The sequence below is a fragment of the Sinocyclocheilus rhinocerous genome, unplaced genomic scaffold, assembly GCF_001515625.1.
Source record: "Sinocyclocheilus rhinocerous isolate Xijiao unplaced genomic scaffold, SAMN03320098_v1.1 scaffold557, whole genome shotgun sequence".
Taxonomy (NCBI): domain Eukaryota; kingdom Metazoa; phylum Chordata; class Actinopteri; order Cypriniformes; family Cyprinidae; genus Sinocyclocheilus; species Sinocyclocheilus rhinocerous.
In genome coordinates, this window is record NW_015633548.1 from 836,692 (window position 1) to 861,195 (window position 24,504).

The 24,504-nt window shown below is 36.8% G+C and overlaps 2 protein-coding genes across 3 annotated transcripts; both read right to left on the reverse strand.

Annotated features, from left to right (window-relative positions):
• Nucleotides 1–3,488: 3,488 nt before the first annotated feature.
• Nucleotides 3,489–5,965, reverse strand: LOC107744527 (ADP/ATP translocase 3). Its single transcript, XM_016558223.1, has 4 exons — nt 5,758–5,965; nt 4,247–4,733; nt 4,026–4,166; nt 3,489–3,942 (listed from the first exon to the last, which is right to left on the reverse strand). Exons 1-4 carry the CDS (start codon nt 5,866–5,868, stop codon nt 3,785–3,787), a joined length of 897 nt encoding a protein of 298 aa, XP_016413709.1. The 5' UTR covers nt 5,869–5,965; the 3' UTR covers nt 3,489–3,784.
• Nucleotides 5,966–6,358: 393 nt separating this feature from the next.
• Nucleotides 6,359–15,398, reverse strand: slc25a43 (solute carrier family 25 member 43). 2 transcript variants are annotated; one of them, XR_001640486.1, is made up of 6 exons: nt 14,917–15,398; nt 13,364–13,605; nt 12,063–12,235; nt 11,186–11,320; nt 10,711–10,797; nt 7,463–7,539 (listed from the first exon to the last, which is right to left on the reverse strand). XR_001640486.1 is itself a non-coding variant. In XM_016558222.1 (5 exons), exons 1-5 carry the CDS (start codon nt 15,186–15,188, stop codon nt 7,324–7,326), a joined length of 1,038 nt encoding a protein of 345 aa, XP_016413708.1. In that variant the 5' UTR covers nt 15,189–15,387; the 3' UTR covers nt 6,359–7,323. The 2 variants fall into 2 exon arrangements, 1 of the variants encoding a protein (XP_016413708.1); XM_016558222.1 differs by lacking the exon at nt 10,711–10,797 and having other exon boundaries at nt 6,359–7,539; nt 14,917–15,387.
• Nucleotides 15,399–24,504: the final 9,106 nt, after the last annotated feature.

Below are 24,504 nucleotides of genomic sequence, written 5' to 3' on the forward strand. Positions count from 1 at the left end.
TGAGACCGCGCCATTGGTTTGGGATTACTCACCGCTGACTGGACGAGACATCTGTCAATCAACGTATACAGGGAAGAACCAGCCGAAGAACAGCAGAGTCGTGGTAGAAAGTTCGGAGATGGTATTAAAGTAGCTCAGTTTAAATGTATTGTATGAATTGCCGTTACTATGGAATAAAAAATACGGAGTGTATATTTACATTTAGTTAAAAGTGGCTATAAACTATCAGCTCCAGTGGCGCAGATGGATAAGTGCTTGTCATTGGCTTTTTGACACGATGACCCGGGTTCGATCCCGCCTTTTGCCGAACTTTCTTTTGCCGAACTTTTTTTTCCTCCCTTTTCAAATCTCGTATCACATCGTAAAGGCATTTATTTTCAATAAAAATTAAGGAAATAATAAAAAAAGTTGAAAATAAAGTATCGGGTAGGGTTAGGGTAGGTGTAGGGAGGGCTTTATTGTACCAATAAGGTGGCATCCATTTAATAATTAAAATTAAAATTTACACTCAATACGTTATTATTGCATACTGTTTTATAATAACAGATAATTGCCACTATTTGCAACAAGTTACATCTATATAATAAAAAAAATGTATACTTGAAAGAAAATTACACATTTTTTTAGTCCCATAGTATTCAATGGCTGACTGTAGTAGGTGATTTCATATAATAATGTAAATGTAAACTCATTACTTGTCTGAATTTCAACATTATAATGGAACCATAAGCTACTAGTTAAAAAGAGAATTAGGGTCCTTGACCAATTAGAATGAAACGCATCCAAACTGGATAAAGGGGCCTCAATATTTTGCCCCTTACAAGACATAATGTCATAAAAGGGAGAAAAATATAATCTACAGCAATTAATCCCATGTGTTAGCTATCCATTCTTACTTTTGTGTGACTGACGGAAGTTTGTAAACTGCTGCTGTCACTTGAAAACTGTAAACCCCCCACCCCCCATGGCAAAAGCAGACACAGAGGTGGAGCAGTGGAGCTGTGGAAAGATTGTTCTCTCATCTCCTCCTTTTGACAGATTTATTCCCTATCAAATTAAGGTTTACTGTACAGTAGAGATGTCAGTTAAAGGGTTAAGTTGTTTTAGATGGGATATTATGAAAGCAAAAAGCAGAAAACAAGACCAATAACCTTGATTTATTAACCTATTAACACAGTATACCCCATTTCCCCATGATATGTACTTACAAGTCATTTGCCCACCGGCAACTATAGTTGCTGCTTGGACTTTTGACTAAGTGTACAAAAAAGATCTCCTGGAAGATTTGTTTTGTTTGGATGATTCTAGAGACCTTCATGATTATGTAGATATATATATGTCAACAAAAAATACTTATTAGTAACATGAAAATTACATTTCTTTGGGAGGATTTAACCTTGATTTATTAACCTATTAACACAGTATACCCCATTTCCCCATGATATGTACTTACAAGTCATTTGCCCACCGGCAACTATAGTTGCTGCTTGGACTTTTGACCAAGTATACAAAAAACAATAGATATCCTGTAAGATGTGTTTTGTTTGGATGATTCTAGAGACCTTCATGATTATGTAGATATATATATGTCAACAAAAAATTCTTATTAGTAACACGAAGATTACAGTTCTTTGGGAGAGTTTGCCTTCGCCATGCTTCCTGGAAGAAGGGGTAGGAACTTGACAGCCTCATGTGACAGGAAGGAAGTGAATACCTTTTTTTTTTTCTTGAAATCCTTTATTTGGTTGTTTGCTTGCATGTCATTGAGAAATAAAACATGGTTAACATCTAGAAAAATACAAAAGGAAAATGACAACTATAAACTGCGGCAACTATAGTTGCCGGTGGACTTAAATGGGTTAAACCTCTACAGTCACATGATGGAGTACAGCACCCTGCCACTGCCAGCCAGATTAAACCCGTAAAAATAGACCCCTATGACTGAACCTGTACAAGTCATGTGATCTGCGAGTAGTCTGCCGCCAGCCAGCGCGTGTTTGAACCGCCTTTCCAGGATTACTTCACGTGCAACAAGACTGTCAGAACAAGTCTGACTCTTGTGTAATCGGCTCATCCTGTTAACCCATAACGCGATCCATTATAAAAAAAATTCTGATTTGTTCTACTGAACTTGACATATTTCTCACCTAGCAGTGACGAAAGAGTTAGCAGGACAACTGACATTCATAGGATGTGCATAATTAATATCACTGTTTTCTCGTGATACTTCCTTTGCTAATTAAAACCTAAATTAATCCCAAATGATTTATTAATCCTGATATATGTATAGCTGTCACAGTGTAGTGTCAGGCAACCCAAAAGTGCTTCATCAAACACAATTAAAGAATATGAAAACTAACACTTTAAGCCCCTGCCCCAGTCCCAAAGAAATTAGTTCAACTTCTTGCACCCAATCAGGAGGCCATGATGGCCAGAGTGTATTATCACCACCAGCCACTATTTATCCCTGCTGAACAGACTGTAATGCTATACTCAGGAACTCGCCATGCTTGAAGTGAAGGTGATGCAAGGACGGATTAGCGTGCTAATTTACGACTAGCCTGATGTCTGCTAAGAGGTCAGCAAGGTTTTTAGCGTAAGAGGGCACGCACAAGCCGGCTTTTCCAACATACTGGATTACACTGGAGCAGAGCCATTAGTCTTGCAGTCTTTATAAACCTTCAGTTTCTCATTCATGCCTCTTGAATGTTATCAGGTCGCCTGCAACACATGGACAGAGGCCCAAGCTTAAAGCAATTTTTTCCTTTGATATCTTTCCTGTGATTCCTCTACTGGCTTTAAGCTCTGATGATTTGGAAAGATATTTGCCTCTTTGGTCTGTCAAGACTTGAGTAAGGAATATCTAAATTACCACAAATGTAAAAATGCAGATGCACAAATTAACATACAAATGTTGAGATGATACTCCAATACACTTAAATATGTAGGGCTCCAAAATAAACCAGGACTGAATTACATTGAGGGGCACAAGTGTCCCCTCAGCTGTCCTTGGCTCAGACTCAAGTACAACTCTGGAAGTCCAACAGGGTATGAGGTTGCATCTTAAGAAAATAAAATACTGTCTGACACTCAGGAACATTTTTAAAGGCATGTGAGAAGTCTAGCCTCTGAATAAACACTTGGACACTTCCAAGTGACAACTCTTGGCAGTGCAGTTTGAAGGTGCTAAGTTATATGTTTCAATACTATGCATAAAATGGCCCCACTACTCTTACGGTCTTAGTAAATCACTGCAATTTCTTACAATCCAAGACTCTCTAAGCTGTATAAAAGGCCTTAGAGGGCTTTCTGCCTGTGAATCATTCTGCTAGTTCAGTTTGCTGACTTGTTTTTAAAGGGTGGGGACAGAGTTTGTTTGAATTTAGGAACAGGGCGGAAGCCATCCAAACGGCTGAATCACAACACCTGTAACGCAAGATAAATGGGTAGAAACAAACAAACAAAAAAAAACACAAGAAGTTACAGTGTAGGTTCATTCAGTGGGTCTTTATTGTTGCATTGACTAAAAACAGACCGGCTGGAAAACAGGTAGATTTTAGTACCTGGCATTCTTTCTTTTTGGGAACGACAGTATGGTGAGGGGAACAAAAAGAAAAAATAAGAAACCGGGGCAAAAGAAAACCGCAAAAACAATTTCCCCCAGTACAACTAGTACTGACATACTAGTTGGTCCCTATAAATAAGGCGGAATTTGAAAGTCCTTCCAAATTTACAAGATATGTTACAGTTAAACATCTCACATTGAAGGGTGGACTGGAAACGCTTAAATGACCTTTTTCAGCTCATCATACAAGACCAGCACAAAGGCACCACCCATGCCTCTGAGAACATTGGACCAGGCTCCCTTGAAGAAAGCCTTGCCGCCCTCATCACGTGCGATCTTCTTCCAGCAGTCAATTGTGCCACTGTACATTATGTCGGCTGCAATAAAAGAAAACAAATGATCAATCCACTGCTTTATCTTGTCAACTTGTACTGGAAAGGTCTTAAAAGTGGTAACTGACCTCCTTTGCGTCCAGACTGCATCATCATACGACGACGGACTGTATCGAAGGGGTAGGATGCAATACCAGCAACAGCAGTCACAGTCTGAGCGATCATCCAGCTGACAACAATGTGGGTGTTTTTGGGATCTGGCAGCATACCTAAAGACGAAAGAGCAGATGTAGTGAATGCAGCAATGGCACACATTAACGACGATACCCCAAATGCAACTCAAACTCACCCTTGGCTGTGTCATAGATGCCGAAGTAGGCAGCTCTGTAAATGATGATACCCTGCACGGACACATTGAAGCCCTGGTACAGACCTCTGATGCCATCAGACTTGGAGATCTTTACCAAGCAGTTACCCAGGCCGCTGAACTCTCTTTCTGCGCCAGCCTTGCCGACATCAGCGGCCAGACGGGTTCTTGCGAAGTCGAGGGGGTAGACGAAGCAGAGGGACGTGGCACCAGCAGCACCACCTGAGGCCAGGTTACCAGCGAAGTACCTCCAGAACTGGGTGCGCTTGTCTATACCATCGAGGAAGATCTTCTTGTACTTGTCCTTGAAAGCAAAGTTGAGGGCCTGGGTGGGGAAGTATCTGATGACGTTTGCCAAGTTTCCTCTCCAGAACGACCAGAAGCCCTGCTCCTTGGGAATACGCACCACGCAGTCAATAATGCCCTTGTACTGCTTATCCACTGTAATCTGTTTGCTAGCATGTTGCACCTGTAAACAGAAAAAAAAAAATCAATGAATGCACACAACGAAAGACAATACAATGGAAAACAGTGATTGAAGTTGATCAATTGAAGCCTCCGCGATTACAAATGTCCCAAACTGAAGCAACTTAAACTGAATTAAATGTTTAAAACCAGTTTCTTCTTTATAGAACAAAACCAAGGAGGAACCACGAACACGTGATTATGCTAAACGATAAAAAGCCGGCAGCGAGTAAAATACGCGATATCTTCCGGTAGGCGGTTTCCGTAAAACTAACCGAAATTGTCCGCAAAAACAATTACATTCTTGTAAAACGGTGTGAAAACTAGAAACATGCCATATTACATCAAAATGTTAGTATATGATACGCCCATAATACAACGTGTCCTCTTAAACAATACCTGGGACTTCGTCGTTCTGGGACGCGAGCGTTCGCTTGCAAGCTAGCAATAAAGGCCTAGCTATTCACAGGCCTCCCCTTCTCGCGACCTTGGCGAGATCTGTGAGGATGCTGGTTTACCGTGTTTTGCGGAAGCGTTTTAGAAATACGCCTTTTTTTAAATCCATACTAAAGGAACAAACCCATTCAGCTCTGTTAAATTCCAGTCGAATGCTCGCTGACTGGTAAGAGCTTGAGGCATTTCTCAGGATGTTCTCTCGAGGAGGGTTGGTAAAGGTTACGGAGCACTTAAGGCCTAACTTAGTCTATCTTTTAACGAATTATTCAACGACCAGCTCGATTTTAAACGGCTCAAAGTGTACCAAAACATCCTCTACTCACACAAAGATTAAGATTCTCATTTAGTCAAGACGTTCACCATTTCGTTAGGCTCTCTCTATTCAATGATCAATTAAACATTAATTAAAATACCGTCGATAAAAATCTGAAAATGCTCTTGGATTTTATTTAAATCATAAACTCTTCTAGAATTACACTGTGCTGTTGTATTCACATTTAGTCCATTATGTAATCTAATTTCTTAAAAATCTGGGATTATATAATCCCGATAATATTACTGCGTATATTTACCTGAAGCAGCAGCTTGACTCTCTCGATGGGGGCCACGGCGGTTTTAGAGATAGCAGCGGCAATACCACCGGCCAAGAAGTCCTTGGCAAAAGAGATGGCGGTCTCGTTCATTGTCGGATGTTCTTGGAGAGGTGTAGTTTGAAGATGTCAATCCCGCTCTGCCGCAGGACTAGCGTGGACTGCCGGTTGATTCGAAATGGCCGAATGAAAAGTTGAGAAGAGATTTTTAAAAGGTTCGTCTCGCGAGAGCTTACGTACCCAACGCTTCTAAGATTTGATTGGACCGTCAACTAAACGTCAGCTTCCAGGAGGCGGGGCCATTTATGATGATGACGGAGATGAATGGCTCAAAGTTAGAAAGGTAAACCTCAAGCCTTCTCAAGGTGGAAAGCGTAAATGACAACAGGAAGTTTTTAAAACATAGAAAAACGTGTTTCCAATTAGTCAATAATTCATGAGTAATAATATTTAAAACATACTTGTTTGCACCGATTTTGATGCACACTGACAATTCAATACAGCAAGACAATCAGGATTGTCCAGTTTTTCGTTTCAGCTGTCAAGCCAAGAAGCAGTTCTCCAAGGTGACATAGCATGCATGTTTGTCACTAGCTCGATCGCTGACTGTCTTTAGTTAATGATCTCCAAGGGCATATGTGTAAAAGAAAAAGGGCCAACATGTCAGTACAAAGTCCTTCACATGACTTTTAGTCAAAAGCAAGTGATCCATTTGGGAACATGTGACTACACAACGCAATACAAAATCAATACTATCTGCATCACTGCCAATTCTACTAATGCAATTCAATTTTGTTTGTATTATATAATACTATTATACCGCAGATAATAACATATGACACGTATAACATTTGACAATAAGGACTAAGATATGTTTATTTCTTATACTTCATAATTTTTACAATGTGCTTAAAGATTTAATCTTAACATGTGCCACATTTTAAAAATGCCTTGATATATTATAAATAGTCCTTGATATTTATAAACAAATCTTGTCCTTTTTACAGCTGAATTGGAGTCAGTGGTTACTGGGTTGTGTCCAGATCAGCATGATGTATACTCCATTACAATGCACATTCAAAATCATACTGCCATATATGATCAAATATGCAAATGCAAAAACTATGACTTTAAAAGCATGTGGTTTATAAATAACAGAAGACCTTTAAAAAGGCCCAAGAGCTAAAAATCCAGTAAAAGACTAATACTTTGTTTGACAAAGGCATTGCTCTATACTGTTGAAATTATGTTCAACATATTTCTTGAGAAGTGACTAAAACAGAGGTTTTACATTTCCACAGTTCATAAAAACACTCTTTCGGTGGAGTGCAAGTCTGTAAGTCTGATGTGTTTGAGGTACTGTAGAATGTACGAAATGAACTTGTTTCAAGTATGCATGTGCAGAATCCTTAATATCGGAAGTTAAATACAATAAGAGGTACAACTGTGAATAATACATCGTGCCTTCCAGCAGTACAAACACCTTATACTCATTATCAATGCACTTCTCAGAGTTCTGTTTATTACTGATAACTCCTCTTGGATTAGTTACCAGCGGTTTCCTATGGATGAACTCTGTGCTTTGTGTGATTTTCTGTTTCTCAGGTAGCGCTTAAACTCCTGCAGTTCATATGGGCCTAGGCTCTGGTCCACGCCTGGTTTAGGCTTGTAGCTTAGTGGAGAAATTATGTAGCCATTCCGGTAAAGGCAGACTTGCTTACACATCTCAAAGCAACTGAAAAGCAGGCCAAAATATGGGACAATCTGTAATGTCAAAATAAAACATAATATTAGTTACAAGGAAGTGGAAATGTATTATTTATATAAGGCGTTTCCACAAACACCCATTAAAAATATTTAAGCATGTTATTTCATGCAGAGGCCGCTCAAGAAACTCATGGTACAATTTGTTGTATTAATTTCATATAGTCAAAGAAGCAGACTGTTGTTCAGGAAATGTTTGTGTAATACAACCCTGTGAGTTTTTTAATGAAATATAAAACTTTGTAGAACCATCTAAGATGGCTTTGTTAAATGTGAGATCACTGTCTAAGAAGACTTTTATTTTGAATAATTTTATTACATCTCTTGATTTAGATTTTTTGTTCCTGACGGAAACTTGGTTAAAGAATGAAGAGCATACCCAATTTCATGAGTTGTGTCCTCAAAATTATAAGTATTTTAGTAAGCCGAGGCCTAGTGGTTGAGGTTGAGGCATTGCTGTTGTTTTTAAAGAGTGTTTTATATGTTCAGAGCAAACTGTTTCAGTTTTATCTTCTTTTGAAGTTTTGCAGTTTAAGATATTGGGGAAAGAACCAATACTTTGTTGTGTGATCTATCGTCCCCCAAATTTTAATTCTCATTTTAAAAAAGAATTTTCTGAAATGCTTTCTGATTTAATTTTAAGTTATGATAAGATGATTATTGTTGGAGATTTCAATTTTCATGTTGATAGGGTGAATGATTATGCAGCTGATGAATTTTTAAATATTACTCAATATTTAAATTTAGTACAACATGTGTCAAAGTTCTACACATAGTCATGGTCATACATTGGATTTGGTTTTTACTCTTGGATTGGCACCTAATAATTTTATAATTGAGGATAGAGCGATATCAGATCATAAAAGCATTGTTTTTAATGTTCAATTGGCCGTAGAAAGGAAAAAATTTAAGACAAGTGCTACTTATTTATCTCATGTTATTAACGCTGAAGTTGTTGATAAATTTTCAGAAAATGTTAGTGTTTTAACGGATGACTGGGCATATGATGCAACTACAGTTGATCAGTTGAATGATTTTAATTATCTTTGTTCTTCAATATTAGACTCAGTGGCCCCAGTGAAAATAAAAACAAGGTCATTAGTAAATCAAGTACCATGGATAAATGAGGATATTCGTATATTAAAGAGAAAGTGTCGGAAAGCAGAACGAATTTGGAAATCTACTAGACTTCATGTGTATTTTGAGCGTTGGAAGGGTTTATTGGTGTCTTTTAATTAGACAGTTAAAAGCTGCGAGATCTGCTTATTTTTCTAATTTAATTGACACCAACCATAACAATTCTAGGTTTTTATTTAATGTAATTAACGATTTGACAAACCCGCGGCCTAGTATTGCGTTGAGTCCTATAGATTGTAGATCTTTTATGTCATTTTTTGACAAGGTCGCAAATATAAGGGCTTCAATTTCCCCTCCTTTGGTTCAATGTGAGGATAATCCAGGTTGTAGGGAGGTATTGTTGGATTCCTTTTCACCTGTATCAGAGCAGGATATTTATGAGATTGTGCAACATTTGAAACCTTCAAGTTGTTTTAATGATGTGGTTCCTGTAAGACTGTTTAAAGAAGTGGTTGGATCTATAGGTCCTATTCTACTGTCTATAGTGAACAGTTCTCTTGTTTCTGGATATGTTCCGGAGGAGCTAAAGATTGCTACGGTCCAACCGCTCCTGAAGAAGCCTTCATTAGATTCTGCAGTGGAATCTAATAAAATTACTAAAAATAATTATAGACCTATCTCTAAACTACATTTTATTAAAAAAAAATAATAGAAAAGGCAGTAGCGAAGCAATTGCTGAAGGTCATTTATTAGAATAATATTTTTGAGAAATTTCAGTCTGGTTTCAGAGCAGACCATAGTACTGAAACTGCTCTTTTACGAGTGACTAATGATTTATTGATGACAGAGGATGCTGGTGAATGTTCAGTTTTAGTTTTATTAGATTTGACTGCAGCTTTTGATACAGTTGATCATTCTATTTTAATTAATACGAAAACATGGGTCGGGGTTTCGGGGACGGCGTTGGATTGGTTTGTGTCTTATTTGTCAAATAGGACATTTGTAGTGTCAGTTGCAGATGAAGTATCCCAACGCTCTGAAGTTGTATGTGGAGTTCCATAGGCATCCCTGTTAGGACCAATTTTATTTTAAATTTACATGCTTCCATTAGGTGCTGTAATCTGAAAACATACCGTATTGTCCCGAATATAAGACGATATTTTTTTCTTGGAAATACATCTGAAAAAACGCAGTCGTCTTATATTCAGGGTCTAGACTTTGACATGTCAATAATCCACCCACAACACTCGGTGGCGCCAAATACGCATAAAACGAGTGTGCCATGAAATACGTAATGTAAATTAAAATAGGAAAAATATGCAATATGAAAATAATTGAAGACTAAATGTGTTTTACTGAGAAAAAACAAGATTTGGTTTTTAAAAACACTTTTTCCAACAGGTACATCTGGAAAAAGGGGGGGGTCGTCTTATAATCAGGGTCGTCTTATATTCGAGCCAATACGGTAATATACATTTTCACTGTTATGCATATGACTTACAGTTATACTTATCCTTGAGTTCCAAGGATCTGAATAGTCTTGATGTCCTTCAAGCATGTTTAATAGATTTGAAAAATTGGATGGCTTTAAACTTTCTGCAGTTAAAAACTGAAAAAAACTAAGTTGTGATAATTGGTCAGAGCTCGAGTAAAAATCAGATTGAGCTTGCTCTAAATAGGGTTTTTCCGAATATTAAGCAGGTAGTAAGAAATTTGGGTGTTTATTTTGATACTAATTGAAACTTTGAATTTCATGTCAAGAAGTTGGTTCAGTCTTGTTTTTATCAGTTAAGAAATATTTCTAAGGAGAGATGGTTTTTGAATTTTAATGATACAGAGTAGCTTATTCATATTCATTATAAGCTTTTATTTCTTCCCGTCTTGACTATTGTAATGCCTTGTTTTCTTCTTTGAATCATCGTAATTTATCGCGCTTACAATTAGTGCAGAATGCTGCAGCCAGATTAGTGACACAAACAAAGTTATTTCATCATATTACACCTGTTTTAGCTTCTTTACATTGGCTACCTGTTTATTTTAGGATTGATTTTAAGATTCTTTTATTGACATATAAAGCTTTAAACGGCTTGGCACCTTTGTATTTAGCTGAACTTCTGAGACCGTACGAAACAGGGAGATGTCTTAGATCTTCTTTTAATGAATTGCTGGCAGTTCCAAGAACTAGATATAAAACAAAAGGAGATAGGGCATTTGCAGTGAGGGCTCCAAAACTATGGAATAGTTTGCCAGTGGATATTAGATCATCTGAATGCGTGTCTGTTTTTAAATGCCGCTTGAAAACATACATGTATAGATAGGCTTTTAATATTTTGTGTATTTTTGGGTTTGATCTTTTTTGCTTTATCATATATTGTATATAGCACTTCATAAATGTATCTTTTATGATTGTGTTTTTATAATGTGTAAAGCACTTTGTGCGTTGTAGCTTTAAAAGTGCTATATACATACAATTTTACTTACTTTACTTACATTTACACAGAAAACATACGGTGCTTGGGTTATTTTTATCTCTGTCACCACGTAAGCATATAAAACACCTTCACGTCACCTTCACCATGTTGGCTGTAAGGCCACTCCAAAGAGCCATGGCGCCCTTGTTCTTGATGACCTGTCTGAAGCAGTCTATCATTCCATTAAAATGGACATCAACTCCCCCACAATGGGGCAAAAGAAGACTCTGGGCCTAGAGTAAAGATTGAAGAAATATTCCTGATCATTAAGAAATAATTGCATACTTGCATAAGATTCCATAAGAGAATACTGACACTGTTGTTTATAAACAAGAATAAGCTAAAATGTTCAGTTTATATTTAATTCATGAACATTTGTTTTCCAGTAACAACGGATTGCCCTACTGTACCGCATTCACCTAAATGTATCTACCCTTAAACCCTCTTGATGTGTGTTCTGTGGGCTTTGTTTACTGTGTCTATAGAGACTTTGTTTAGCACCAAACTGAAAGTCTCGGAACATTTAGCAGCTTTGGAAGGTTTATTCCTGACATTGCAATTTAACTTGCAAAAGAGGAAAAAGCAGAACTTTTTGTTTCTAGTTTAGCGAAACAAAACATATAGGAACCAGATCAGATACACCATTATGTGTATTGTGTGTGAGAGGTCAGCTATCTTTAGACAATTTATCTTTGGCATAGACAGACGCTGGACACTATGTACATTCTCAGCTGCTGCAGGGCCTTGTGTCCTTCATAATGGTGTCCTGCATGTGACCTGTTGCAAAAACTATTTAGAATTCAAATTCATGTTTCTTTAAAACATTTTAACATTTCATTCTTAACATAAATGAACAAAGGGGCCACAGCCAAGTTAAAAAGGTATGACTTTCTAACAAATTTAGGGACTCTTAAGTCTGCGACACAGGTAATATAAGATATAGCATTACAGCATTACGTCTCAAAGATTCTTTACCTGCATCTTCTTTTTGACAGATTCAAAGGGGAAGGAGAGCGTCTGAGCGACTCCTGCTGCAAGACAGCCATTGATGAAGTTCTGCAAAGATGTGAAGCGAACATGACGCTCCTGCCACAGCTTATCCAAATTGACATACACCGCATAGCAGCCAATGGAGAAGGGAACAGCACCTATCCACAGTAATCCAAACATTAAGTTCCATTAACTTTTCAAGCAGAATTATGAGAGATCCAGAAGTAATATTATTAATTAGAAGGTTATGAGCTTTCTATTTCTTGGCAATATACCTGATTCAGTTAATAATAGGAATAAATATTTACTCAAGATTCTACTAGCAGCAGCAAAAAAAAGCGATTACTCGTCTATGGCTCCAGCAGCCTGCCCCAACAAGAACTCAGTGGGAACAAATAGTTACAGAAATTTACAAGTTGGAAAGACTGACATTCAGAGACTGCAAGAAGAGACTTTTAAGAAACACTGGGGAAAATGGACAATCTATGTATCAAAACAGAGAGAAGACAGATATATGCCAAAGTGGAATATGTATATTCATTAATGTAAATGTACTGTATGTAACTAGGATCAACGGCTGCTTGATAGTATGCCTACGGAAATGGGTATTATGTTTATGAATGCATGACCACAAATATTCACGTATACATGCTTACAAATATTGGCTTATATTGTAACCAGTTGACCAGGCCAAAATTTATTTTACTTTTTGTGTTATACTTTGGAAAAATATGTATGTATGTACCCTTGAAGGAGTGTTGTTTGTTTGTTATTGTGTTTATTTTATGTGTAAAAATAAAGTAAAAAAAAAAGTTTATGAGCTTGGTTTTGATGTTTCTAAATATAGGTTATAAGGTGGACAGTAGAAGTATTTTTACTTTACTCAAGTAAATTTAAAAGGTATTTGTACTTTATCAGTATTTCTCTTTGGAAAACTTTAACTTCACTACATTCCAAAGCATAATGTCGTACTTTTTACTGCACTACATTTCATAAGTAAAAGTTGTTGTTTTTTTACCTTTAATACTTAAGAACAATAAAAATGTAGTACTTTCTTGTACTCAAGTAAAACTTTGAATTACGTTTACTAGAGTAAAAGTATGAAAGTACTAGATTTCTAATGTAATTAAGTATTAAATTATATTTAATATGAAACATAGTGCAGTAAAAAGTACAATATTATGCTTTGGAATGTTATGAAGTGAAAGTTTTCTAAAGAAAAACACTTGAAAAATTAACTTTTAAAGCAGAGTAAAACTAGGTGTAAACAGGGTCAAAATACATACCTAACACTGTGAGGGAAAAGCCCCTGTAGAGAGCCTGAAGTCCTTCATTTCTGTAGATGGTGGAGAGAGAATGCAGCAACCCTCTGTATGTTGGTTCTTGGCAATTCTGAGCAATAAGTCTGGTTTCAACCACCTCCAGTGGATATGTTGCTAGAGCGGCAGATATGCCTGCCAGCCCACCGGCTACTATGGCTCTCCATTGTGAGATATCACCCAGTTCATCAACGTGAAGGTGGACAATACTGCCAAAAATAGAATGAAATGAATAGTTGTGATATTGCAATATAGCATAATATCATTACCACAGAACCTAAGTTTAGAGTACCAGTCCTATCAACCAGATACATGATCTAACTGATATTAAAAACCTAATTATCTAAAGGCTAAAATTTAGACTACGTAGGCTATAAATGTACGTAATCTTAACAAAAAAAGGACATTATCTATTTTCCTATTATTATTTTTTTTTGAATGACTAAAAAGGATATGAGCATATTAGAATCAGCATAACAGAATTATTTCTTAAGAATCATGTGACACTAAAGTCCAGAGTAATAGCTGCTGAAAATTCAGCTTTGCCATAGAAAACTGTTTATTTACATTTTATTAATATTTTACAATATTACTGTTATATTATAAAGGCTTACTTCTTTGGGACTAAAATGTGTAAATTTCATCAGTTTAATAGAAAATTAAACTAAGTAGTACTGTAAATAGTCATTTTTGTGTATTGTTATTTTTTGTGGTATTATATGTACAATATAAATATATATAGATTAATACAGTATTAATAGTATTACTGTAAACAGTAATAAAAAAATTTATCCTTTACTAAAATGTGTATTATTAATCAATGACATAAGCTTGCATTCGAGAGGTACACATATATTATTTTCATAGGAACAGTGTGTTCAAAACAGGTCGGAATACACCCTCCTCTCTTTTTCCTGGAATTCTGGAACACTATGTACAGGTCTTTCTAAAACAGTTTCCGGTGTCTCAGCGTGTGAAAATACACGTGACCAGTATAACAATAATGAAGTACTTCTGAAAGCCCCCTCTGATGGGCGTTGCTAAGTGCATAGTTCAAAACCATAGAAACACTACAGCTGAAATTGGCGTTTCATTAATGCACAGAATTAAGGCCACGCCCATTGCAGCTTCATCGTGCTGGTTTTCTGAGCTACATGATTGGTCAGGAAATGAAGGCGTGATGTGTTACGTCACGTTGAGACTAATGAAGAAAAAGGGGAAATTTAAATTATAATTTCTTTAAACGATCTATTGTAAATGTAACTTCTTAAGCATATTTAATTACGTTCTCATTGTTAGAATATAATTACTTCATAATACAATTATTTTTACTCGTCTAACGTTACTTTCAAACGCTATCAAGCTAACACGTCAACTTCCTGTTGTCTTTGTTTACCATCACAGCTGATCGAAAAGTTTATCATATCTTATGAATTACACAAATCAACAATACATGCATCAGGGCATAAATGCTAATCATCAAGCATTCATTATTGAACTTTAAAATGTCTAATACTTACTTTTTGTAAGTTGCTAAATGTATGGCACTGTAGGGGAACAACCGTAGACAGGAAACCATGTTACCCTTCCAAAAAGCTCGAAGTCCCTCATTCTGACAGATAAAAACAAAGCTGTGCAAGAAGCCCCGTTTACAGTGAAACGTTCCTATTTGACTCAAAATCTTCACGACTTCCAGAGGTGACGTTACAGTTTTGCTGAAAACCCCGGCAAAACCGACGCACAGTAAACTTTGAGAACTTGTCAGTCGGTCGTCCTTTTTGACTGTGGCCATACTTCATAAGAAGGCCGGCCGTTAAAGGAAAAAGAAGAAACGCATGAAAATGAACACACTAACGGTTTTGTTTATCATACACCGCCATCCAGCTGCAGCGCAACTTGTCATTCAGCGGCCAGAGAGTCACATTGGTGGATATTTCGGTGAAGGCGGGGTGTGGTTAGAGCATGCGCAAGTTTGGTTGATGGAAGACATGCCATAAACATTTCGTGTTTCTTAGAGAGCCAAAAACAAATTTAATGTGCTTTCTTTTTTCGCTTTAGGGGCCATTATACATCTTATGAAAAAGGATGAATGAATGGATCTGTCAACCCTCCCGTTTTCCACGGGATTCTCCCGTATTTTACCATTCTATCCCGCTATCATCCCGTTTAAATATTTTCCCATATTTCTCCCGTATTTTTAATCTTTCTATAAAAAAAAAATCCCACTGGCCGTATTTTATATGTTTGCTACATTCGCCTCCGGTAAAACTCCGTAATTTGTATGGCCCAAACCTCATTATATGAATAATCACGTCAACAAATTCCAAGGTTGCCCAGTTGCCAGATCTTGTATGAAGCGCATCCTTCTCACACAATCGACACGTACAAATTCCAACCCATTTGCCCCCTCAACTTGGCAACCTACAATAGTGATGACAACCGCGGGAAGGACAGGATCACACTGGTAGAAATGGGACGGGAGAAGAAGGCAGGTGGTGCTCCGGTGGAAAAACAAACAAACAAATATACATGCAAATTGAAATATAGCTTACACTTCAAAAGGCTATGGTTTAATTGATTAAATATGAGCGCTGCAAGTTGCAAAATCAAGTGCTGCGCTGCTTTGTTTACGGCGGTTACCGGGGAAATGGCTATACTGGCGAAAAGCGAAAGAATGAAGAGAGAATGAATTTGCATTTTTCAATAAGCCCTTCTGCTTTTTGTTTTAGTCCAAAGCCAAAAACGACCCTTATTTTTACGCAGAAAACACGCAGTTTGATATACACGCAGTTTAAATAATTGTTTGATAATAACTGTTTAAATTAATATAATATAATATAATAATTGATACTTTTGCCCCTCATATTTTGTGTTTGTTTAATATGCTGGGAAAGTGTTGAGGACTGTGGTAATAGGCCTATGATAGTATAAAATTGCTCGATGAATGTACATTATGAACAGTATATTCTAAGTAAATCTGAGCAAATAAATAACAATTTGATCTCTCTTCCGTCCAAATAACAGTAACTTTTTGTTGTTGCTGCAGCTGCAGTGATTGATATAGCGTGGCAACAGATAAGTACCAGTAAATGACCAGCAGATGGCAGTCTTGGCCCAAAAACATGAAATCAAGTGATGTTGAATCTTTTTGTTGAATCTTCAATTGAAGTTGAACACAATTACAAAATACAGTATTACAAATAATGAATCAGCTATGTATATACATGAAATTTACAGTTTAAAATAAAAAATACAGATTAAATAATTAATACAAATATAATAAGATGAGTCTTTACAATAGTCTGTATAATAGTCCACAGTAGTCTTTCGGTCAGCGTTCTTCTCAAGTCTTCTTAAGTATAATGGTCACAAATGGTTTGAGGTCACAAAGATTTTTTTTTTTAAGAAAATAATACTAAAGTGGATTAAATTCAGTAAAGTGGATTAAATTCAAAAGTTACAAAAGTTTCAAATAAATGCTCTTATATTGAACTTTATATATTCACTACATAATTACAATTTTCACAAAGTATTAAGCAGTTTTCAACATATTAAGCAGGTTTCAACAGCATATTAGAATTTCTGAAGAATCATGTGACACTGAGGACTGTAGTAGTAGTTTTCCTTGCATGCATATACAAGTATTATTTTTCATAATTGTATATTGCTTTTCTTAAGATGTTGACAAATAGATACTTTCTATATAATCAACAAATAGACAAAATATATTAATTGTCAAGCAGTGTCTTATGATGATCCACAGTCTGCTGGTCAGACAGCCAGCAGATGGCAGTCTTTACTCAAAACCACATATAGTATTACATGAATTACAAATGAAATGATGTTAACCTTTGCTATGACGAAGTGATGTATGTAAAGTATTATTAATATTAGCAAGGGAAAATATATGTGGAATATCTTTTTATTCAGTTTAAGTAAATAATATGTTGTAATTATTTCAGTGCATTCATAACCTCACATAATTAATAGCAGAGCAATTCACAGTATATAAAATTAGAAGCATTGTTTTATTATTTAAGGGTGGTTGCAATTAATGTTGAATCTGCCAAATGCATCAGTATCAATTCAGTGGGGAACTCATCCTGTTCATCAATCTTATGGCTTCATTTTATAACTTAGAGCAAGTATTTAGTAAAACATGTAAAAGGGGGTCAGGTGTTATCTTCAAAGCAGACACTGGTTTTGTGGGTGTTCTGTTTGTGTCAGTATCTTCTAATCCACCAAACTGTGAGTTACGTAAACAACTACACTCCATGCCAGTCATACCTTCAAACCCTTCACGACAACAAACGCAATAAAGGATGCCACATTGTGGCATGTTGCCCTATGTATGAAAATGAGCACATGAGTCCCCCTAATTTCCCAGCAGGGTCTTGTAGTTCCTTTCCTGTTAGGGCTAGTGTTTGTTTTCAGCCTGTATCCCCCTGCGATGTGCGCCTCCCTCCCCTGCTGAGTCGACAACCTCAGCTGCCTGTGAAGATCCCACCTCCTGTCTGTAGCTGGGCCACTTGGCTTTTTCACAAAGGCTACTGGAATAACAGTGCCCCGAGAAGGAAATTACAGTCTGTTCAAAAGAGCCACAGCATTGCGCTGGGGGGCTGGTATAGCTTAGAGCAGTGCGGGAGATGTTTTATCATTGCATATTGATGGATTATTCAACATCTGATAGTCATACCACTCAAGTTAACCCGGGTTTAAGTCATATTGCAGCATAGTGAAACAGTAAACAGCCTCCTCTGGAAGTTTCTATATTTACACATTCAATATTCACAGTCACGTTGACTGTCATTGTGATCTGACCGCAGTGAGAATGAGTGAATTTTCAGCCCTCAGAAGCAGTAAAAGTCCCGGCACTTCCTTTGTATGTGACAAGAAGGACTCCTTTGATCTTTCAGTCATATGTATGCGGCTCCAATTACAAGATAATGGAGTGATACTTATGAAAGATCAGGTGTGAAGTGTGCGCATGTGCTGGATCTTATCAATTAGACGACAAGCCACTTGACAAGACGCATTGTGTGCTACCGAGAGAAAATATCTTCTCGGGCCCCTTTAATGTGTCTCTCAATCATGTTCTCACCTTTGTTTATTCACTGTTAGCCATCTTCGCCCGCCTCCTCTGTGATCTGCATCTACTATAGTGGATAGGGCACTGACTTCCTCTTAAATTCACACAGTGCCCTTCCTGACTCCCGCACTGACTCTGTGTCCTGGACTTATTAACCCTGGGAACTTCCAGAGCTCCTTTGTCTTGCTCTTCTCTCTACTTTAGGGGGCTGTGAGCGGAGGGGACAGCTATTGTCATTCACTGTATGCCATGCGCAAGTCTGCCCTTGATCCCTGGCTTTGAAATGGAGTGCTGGAGGAAGAGAGACTGACTCGTGCAATACTTTCTGAACTAGCCTCTTTCTCACCCTCTTTATAAAAGTTTCTGCTCACAAATGATGATTAAATTTTCTTTGCGATAGAATATGTTTATTTAAATAATGTAAAGCCAATGTAAACTACTATTTGGAGGTCCTCCACAACCCTCAGCCCTGCATGATATAAGCTGTTGTGAATGTAAAGTGTCAAAAGAGGGCGCTCTTTGTCAGTCAGTGCTACACTGGAGACAGGCCTCCTCTTGCAAACTGGTGCCAGGCCAGAGACAAGAGCAATAAAGTTCTCACCTCATTATCAAGAACACAGCCACATCACAGCCCACTGCCAGGTGGGAAGGGGGAAAGATAGGGGGATGTGGAGATAATCTGGAAGAAAAGGCTGATCTGACACCCTTCACCTGGTAATACTGCAGATAGTTGACTATTCCACTGCACAGAAAGTTGTGTGTGTGTGTGTGCATGTTAAATTAATTATTTCAGTTATGTTATTAAAATGCATTATCTTTTCTAGTATGCTTTTATTTAGATTTTGTATTATATATAATACATTTTAATAAAATAACTGAAATAATATATTTAAATAAAATACTACAAGTCATGTGACTATTATCCGACAACAGAGAACTGTGAACATGTAAATGTGTTGTTAAATTTAAATAAATAAATAAATTGAAATATTAATTTAAAATTTGAGGGAGAACGCAAAGGAGTTCGGCTGACAAAAATGTTTGGGAATCCTTGTTATAGGTAATTTAGGTCAGTGTTAATATTTCCTCATGAAGAATAATTACTATGAGAACTCAGAAGCTTTCATGAGAGCCATTTAGTTATAGAGGCTTGCAAAGTGCTAGATAGACCTGGGCTCCTAGCAGCTGGTCCTCCTATCTTCACATGTACAACCAATAAATCAATATCAAATCTAGCAGGAAGCCAGATGGCCTCCCTTCAGACCCTCGACATAGTGGGTCACAGGCCTCTCAAAGCCAGCATGGCTACTGTAAGCCAGACCAACAGAGAGGAGTCTTTGAAGGCTTAGACATTCAACAAGGAGGCTATGAATGACTAAAGGGGACAAATAAGCTGTTACGACTCGGGTCAGATCAGTGTTTGTGTTTCTCTGAACATCAAAGGCCCGAGACTGTTTGATATGCAGCCCCCACACCTTGATCCAGGGCCGGGACAGGTAATGGGGTGGAGTAGTCCATTGAGTAACGAGGGGGGGGGGGGGGTAGAGTCCTCCTCTTAGGTCTTGCTGTAGGGCACTCGACTCAGACAAAGAATCTTTTAGGGCCTCCAACTCCCTATGGAGCAGTCGGCCCCATGAAACCATGAGCATCTTCTGCTCACGGCTGCGACCTGTGCCAGGGTCTGGTTATATGGGCCTCTCTGTGGTCCTAATGGGACTTATGCATCCAGTGTCCGGTATTGGTACAGATAAATAATAATGTGTAATAATAATAATGTGCTCCTGTGTCTCAGTGGTAGAGCATTGCGTTAGCAGCGCAAAAGGTCATGGTTTCGATTCCCAGGGAACACACATACTGCTAAAAAATGTATAGCCTGAATGCACTGTAAGTCGCTTTGGATAAAAGCGTCTTCTAAATGCATAAATTAATTAATTATTATTAAATTATAATAAAACAACCATTTTTTTATTATATATATTTTTGTATCACATGGTAATACTGTGGTACATTGTAATATACCTTGGTGCTCAAATTCCATGGTACTTGATGTTACTTCCAAGACCACCATGTACCATAATACTCTATAATCTAGTACTATTTTCTCTTTTTTTGACCATACACTACCATTCAAAAGTTTAAGGTCATTAAGATATGTAAAAAGGTTCAAATAAATGGTGTTCTTTTGAATGTTCTATTAAAAAAACTCAAAAACTCAAAAATATTATATTAAATATTATAAAAATAAAATATTAAGCAGCACAACTGTTTTCAGCATTGATAATAACAATAAATGTTTTTCGAGCAGCAAATCAGCATGTTAGAATTATTTCTGAAGGATCATATGACACTGAAGACTAGAGTAATAAATGTAAAAAAAAAAGTAAAGAATTTAGCAGGAATAAATTACATTTTACAATATATTCAAATTTAAAACAATTTTAAATTGTAATAATATTTAGCTATTTTTACTGTATTTTTGGTCAAATAAATCTTACTGACCTTAGTGTACCTATCAACTGCACTCATCTAACACCTTCACATTAAACATCATCTAAAATGTCTAATAAAGGGTTAATGTTATTGGCTTTTCTCGACTACACCTGGATACTTAAATTTGAATCAAAGGCTACTTTCATCATAATTAAAACAACAGCACATAATATAGGCTTGTAAATCCATTATAAGAAACCATTTTTTCCAAAAACACACAGCAGTATGTGCCAGGATTTAACACAGATGATGTCGCAATTTTAAAAAGCTAGACCCAAAAAAACAAGTTAAACAGTAGTTTGATTGAATGGCTGTTCACAGAGGAGTGTGAAATGCCAGCTCTATGGTGAGGTGTGACTAGGGTGAAGGGGGCAGCTCTGGCCTTTGTGTAACTCCTAGGCTGAATGTGCGCCGGCTATTGTTCAGGCACAACCGCCTGGCCTCTCAGTCTCTCTCCTCCACAGCTTTGTCCAGAGCTGCATGAATACTTCCTTAACCCAGGTCAGGGCAAGGTCGTGACTTTGGTAACTTACCCCTAGACCGTCTGTGCTGTCTGCATATCCATAAATGCATAGATGTTCAGTTAGGCTGACTTTGAAATACACTTGAGGACCTACCGGGGGGGGGGGAAAGAAAAAGTATTAGCTCTATTCAGCTGACATTTTAATGGTAGGAAAATCAGCTAAGGATAAAGATAAAAATTTTTATAGCATAATAATAAATTACATGAATCACTTCACAGAGTGACATAACATGCTCAGATTCACAATGTTGAATTAACCCCCCTGTTAACCCTAATGGGCTCTTCTATGTAACTGTGAAGACACAGGTCAGTCTGGTCTCTTTCTCTTGTTCCAAGGCCTTATTGGACTGTGAAGAATGAAACCCCTTCTCTGTTGATAAGAAGAGGAAAGGCTAAAGTGCTTAAAGGCATGATATACACAGTTTTGGTACTTTGATGGAGGTTGAGTGAAGAAGGAGGGGAGGTATATCGGCTGATAAAGATCACCATGGGACTTTGATCTTTAAGAAACTGATAAGATGTAACCAAAGTGGCATGCTGGGTGGACAAGCAGGCCCACATGACAGGTACAAACAAGCAAACACAGCCCCAGAGGTGATGTCTGCAAGGAGAGCCAGATAGCTACAAGAGGAATGGCAGATGGGCAATTAGCCATTTCACTTTGGAGTGAAGTGGAGTGAAAAGTTAAAACAGCACACTTGCCTCACTGAGCAAAGTACTTTATATTTATATTAGATATGTTATGGATGAGTAGAGAGCATTATTTATGACTTAAAACATTAGAGACATTGACCTAATGGAAATAATCTAACTTCCTTTTTAGCTAAATCAACTTTCCCAGAACTTAAGGGCATAGTAAGAGCATGCTTCACCAAAACAGCACACTGAATCAAAGATTTCAAATACATTTACCCAATTTAATGGCTGAAAATTGTTAAAGTGACACTCGAATGTCAAACTAAGGCGAAGCAGGGGTGGGCTGTGTCTGCGTGCTCCCTAGGCACTGATTTAGGGCCTGCATGTGGATGCCAGACAGAGCCTGAAGTCTGGGGGTGCAAGCTGCAGCCTGAAACAGATGCTTGGCTGTCTGGCTGAGGGAGGAGGGGGGGTCTGTGTTGAATAAGATGTGGGGAACTGCCTGTGGAGTTAATGTGCTTTCATTGGGCCTCCAAGCAACAGAGCTGTAATATTCACTGCACCTGCACCAGGTCTAATTATGCATGGTAAGAGAAGGATGCAGGATGTTACAGTGGATATATATCTGTGAGTACACATGTGTATAGGTACTATGTGTACTGGCTGGCACTCATTAATAGTGACAGGAAAGAGAGGTCATACACACAAATAACATTAGTGATAATTAAATAATCTAGCAAAGACTTTTCTCCTTTGATGACAATGCACTTTTGCAATCCACACATGTAAAACTATAAGAAAAACATGCTTTGTATTAATAAAAAAGTTTGAAATTAAAATAAAATCAGCTATGGACTGGCCATCAGTTGAGGACAACCAATAAAAAATAAAATAAAATAAAATAAAATAAATAAAATAAAATAAAATAAAATAAAATAAAATAAAATAAAATAAAATAAAATAAAATAAAATAAAATAAAATAAAATAAAATAAAATAAAATAAAATAAAATAAAATAAAATAAAATAAAATAAAATAAAATAAAATAAAATAAAATAAAATAAAAAATAATAAAATAAAATAAAATAAAATAAAATAAAATAAAATAAAATCCATGAAGGACAAGCAGTCTGGAAAGGAATGGATGAAATAAAGTAAAATAAAGTAAAATTTAATTAAATAATAAAAAAATAATAATAAATGGACTGGTCATCCACAGAGTAAAAGCAGCCTGGAAATGAATGGATGAATAAAACACAATGAAATATAATAATAATAGTAATAATAATAATAATAACAAATTAAATCAAATGGAATGATCATTCATCCAGGACATGCAGTCTGAAAATAAAATAAAATAAAATAAATATTTATTCAAGACCATTCATCCAGGACAAGTGGATTGGGAAATGAATGGATGGATTAATCAAATCAATTCAAATCTGTGGTGGACTGACCATTTGACCATGACAAGAAGTTTGGAAAATGTATAAACAAAATAAAATATAATCTTTATATGAATATTTCAGTCTTAAGCATTAAGTCTAATTCCTATTCATGGTCCAACGACAAAGACAATTAAAAGAATTAAGACGTAAGAACCTTCATTATCAGTTCCCTCCTACAGACATCAAAAGACACATACAGTGAGAGTGCAGCTGCCCTGGTGGTGTGACTTTCTTCTGTTTGTGTTGAGGATGTTTACCGATCCCAGGAAAGACAAACAGGTTCATTCTTATTTGTGGGAGTTGTGCTCAAACAGAAGAGCCAATAGGACTGATTCAGCAAAAGGGTCAGTCTGTTACTCATTGTTGCCATTGTTGTTTTCGTTTCCTTTCACGTTGGCTGTGTCTTCATACACAGACGTTCCCGTCAACAGCCAGGGTCACAGTTGGAATGTTTTAGAATACAGTGGCTACTAATGCAGGAAAATGCATTTCTGTTGTATTCACATTTGATGTAAAGTATTGTACCATTATCAGATCCCACTATGGTTATAAATACCAATCGGTTTATAGATAAAATAAAGACTGTACATTGAAGGATTAAAAAAAAAAAATTATTTCTTCTACAAGTTACATAACTTACCACAGCCGCGATGACAAGCTTTCACTGTCAGTCATCCATCGTGAGTGTAAACATCTGGGGACAGCTGCACAAATGTGGCACTCGCACAGCTGATCTCTGCATAAGAAAACAATGTTATTTAGTTTGCTTTTGATAAATCAATTTAACTTATGTGATATTTGTGCATCACTCTGTGTATTGTTACTGGACAACTGTACAAGCTCACACAACAACATTTAGTAACAATGACAAATATAAAAATAATTTGTATAATTCACTGCAAAAACAGGTTTTGTTTGTCAT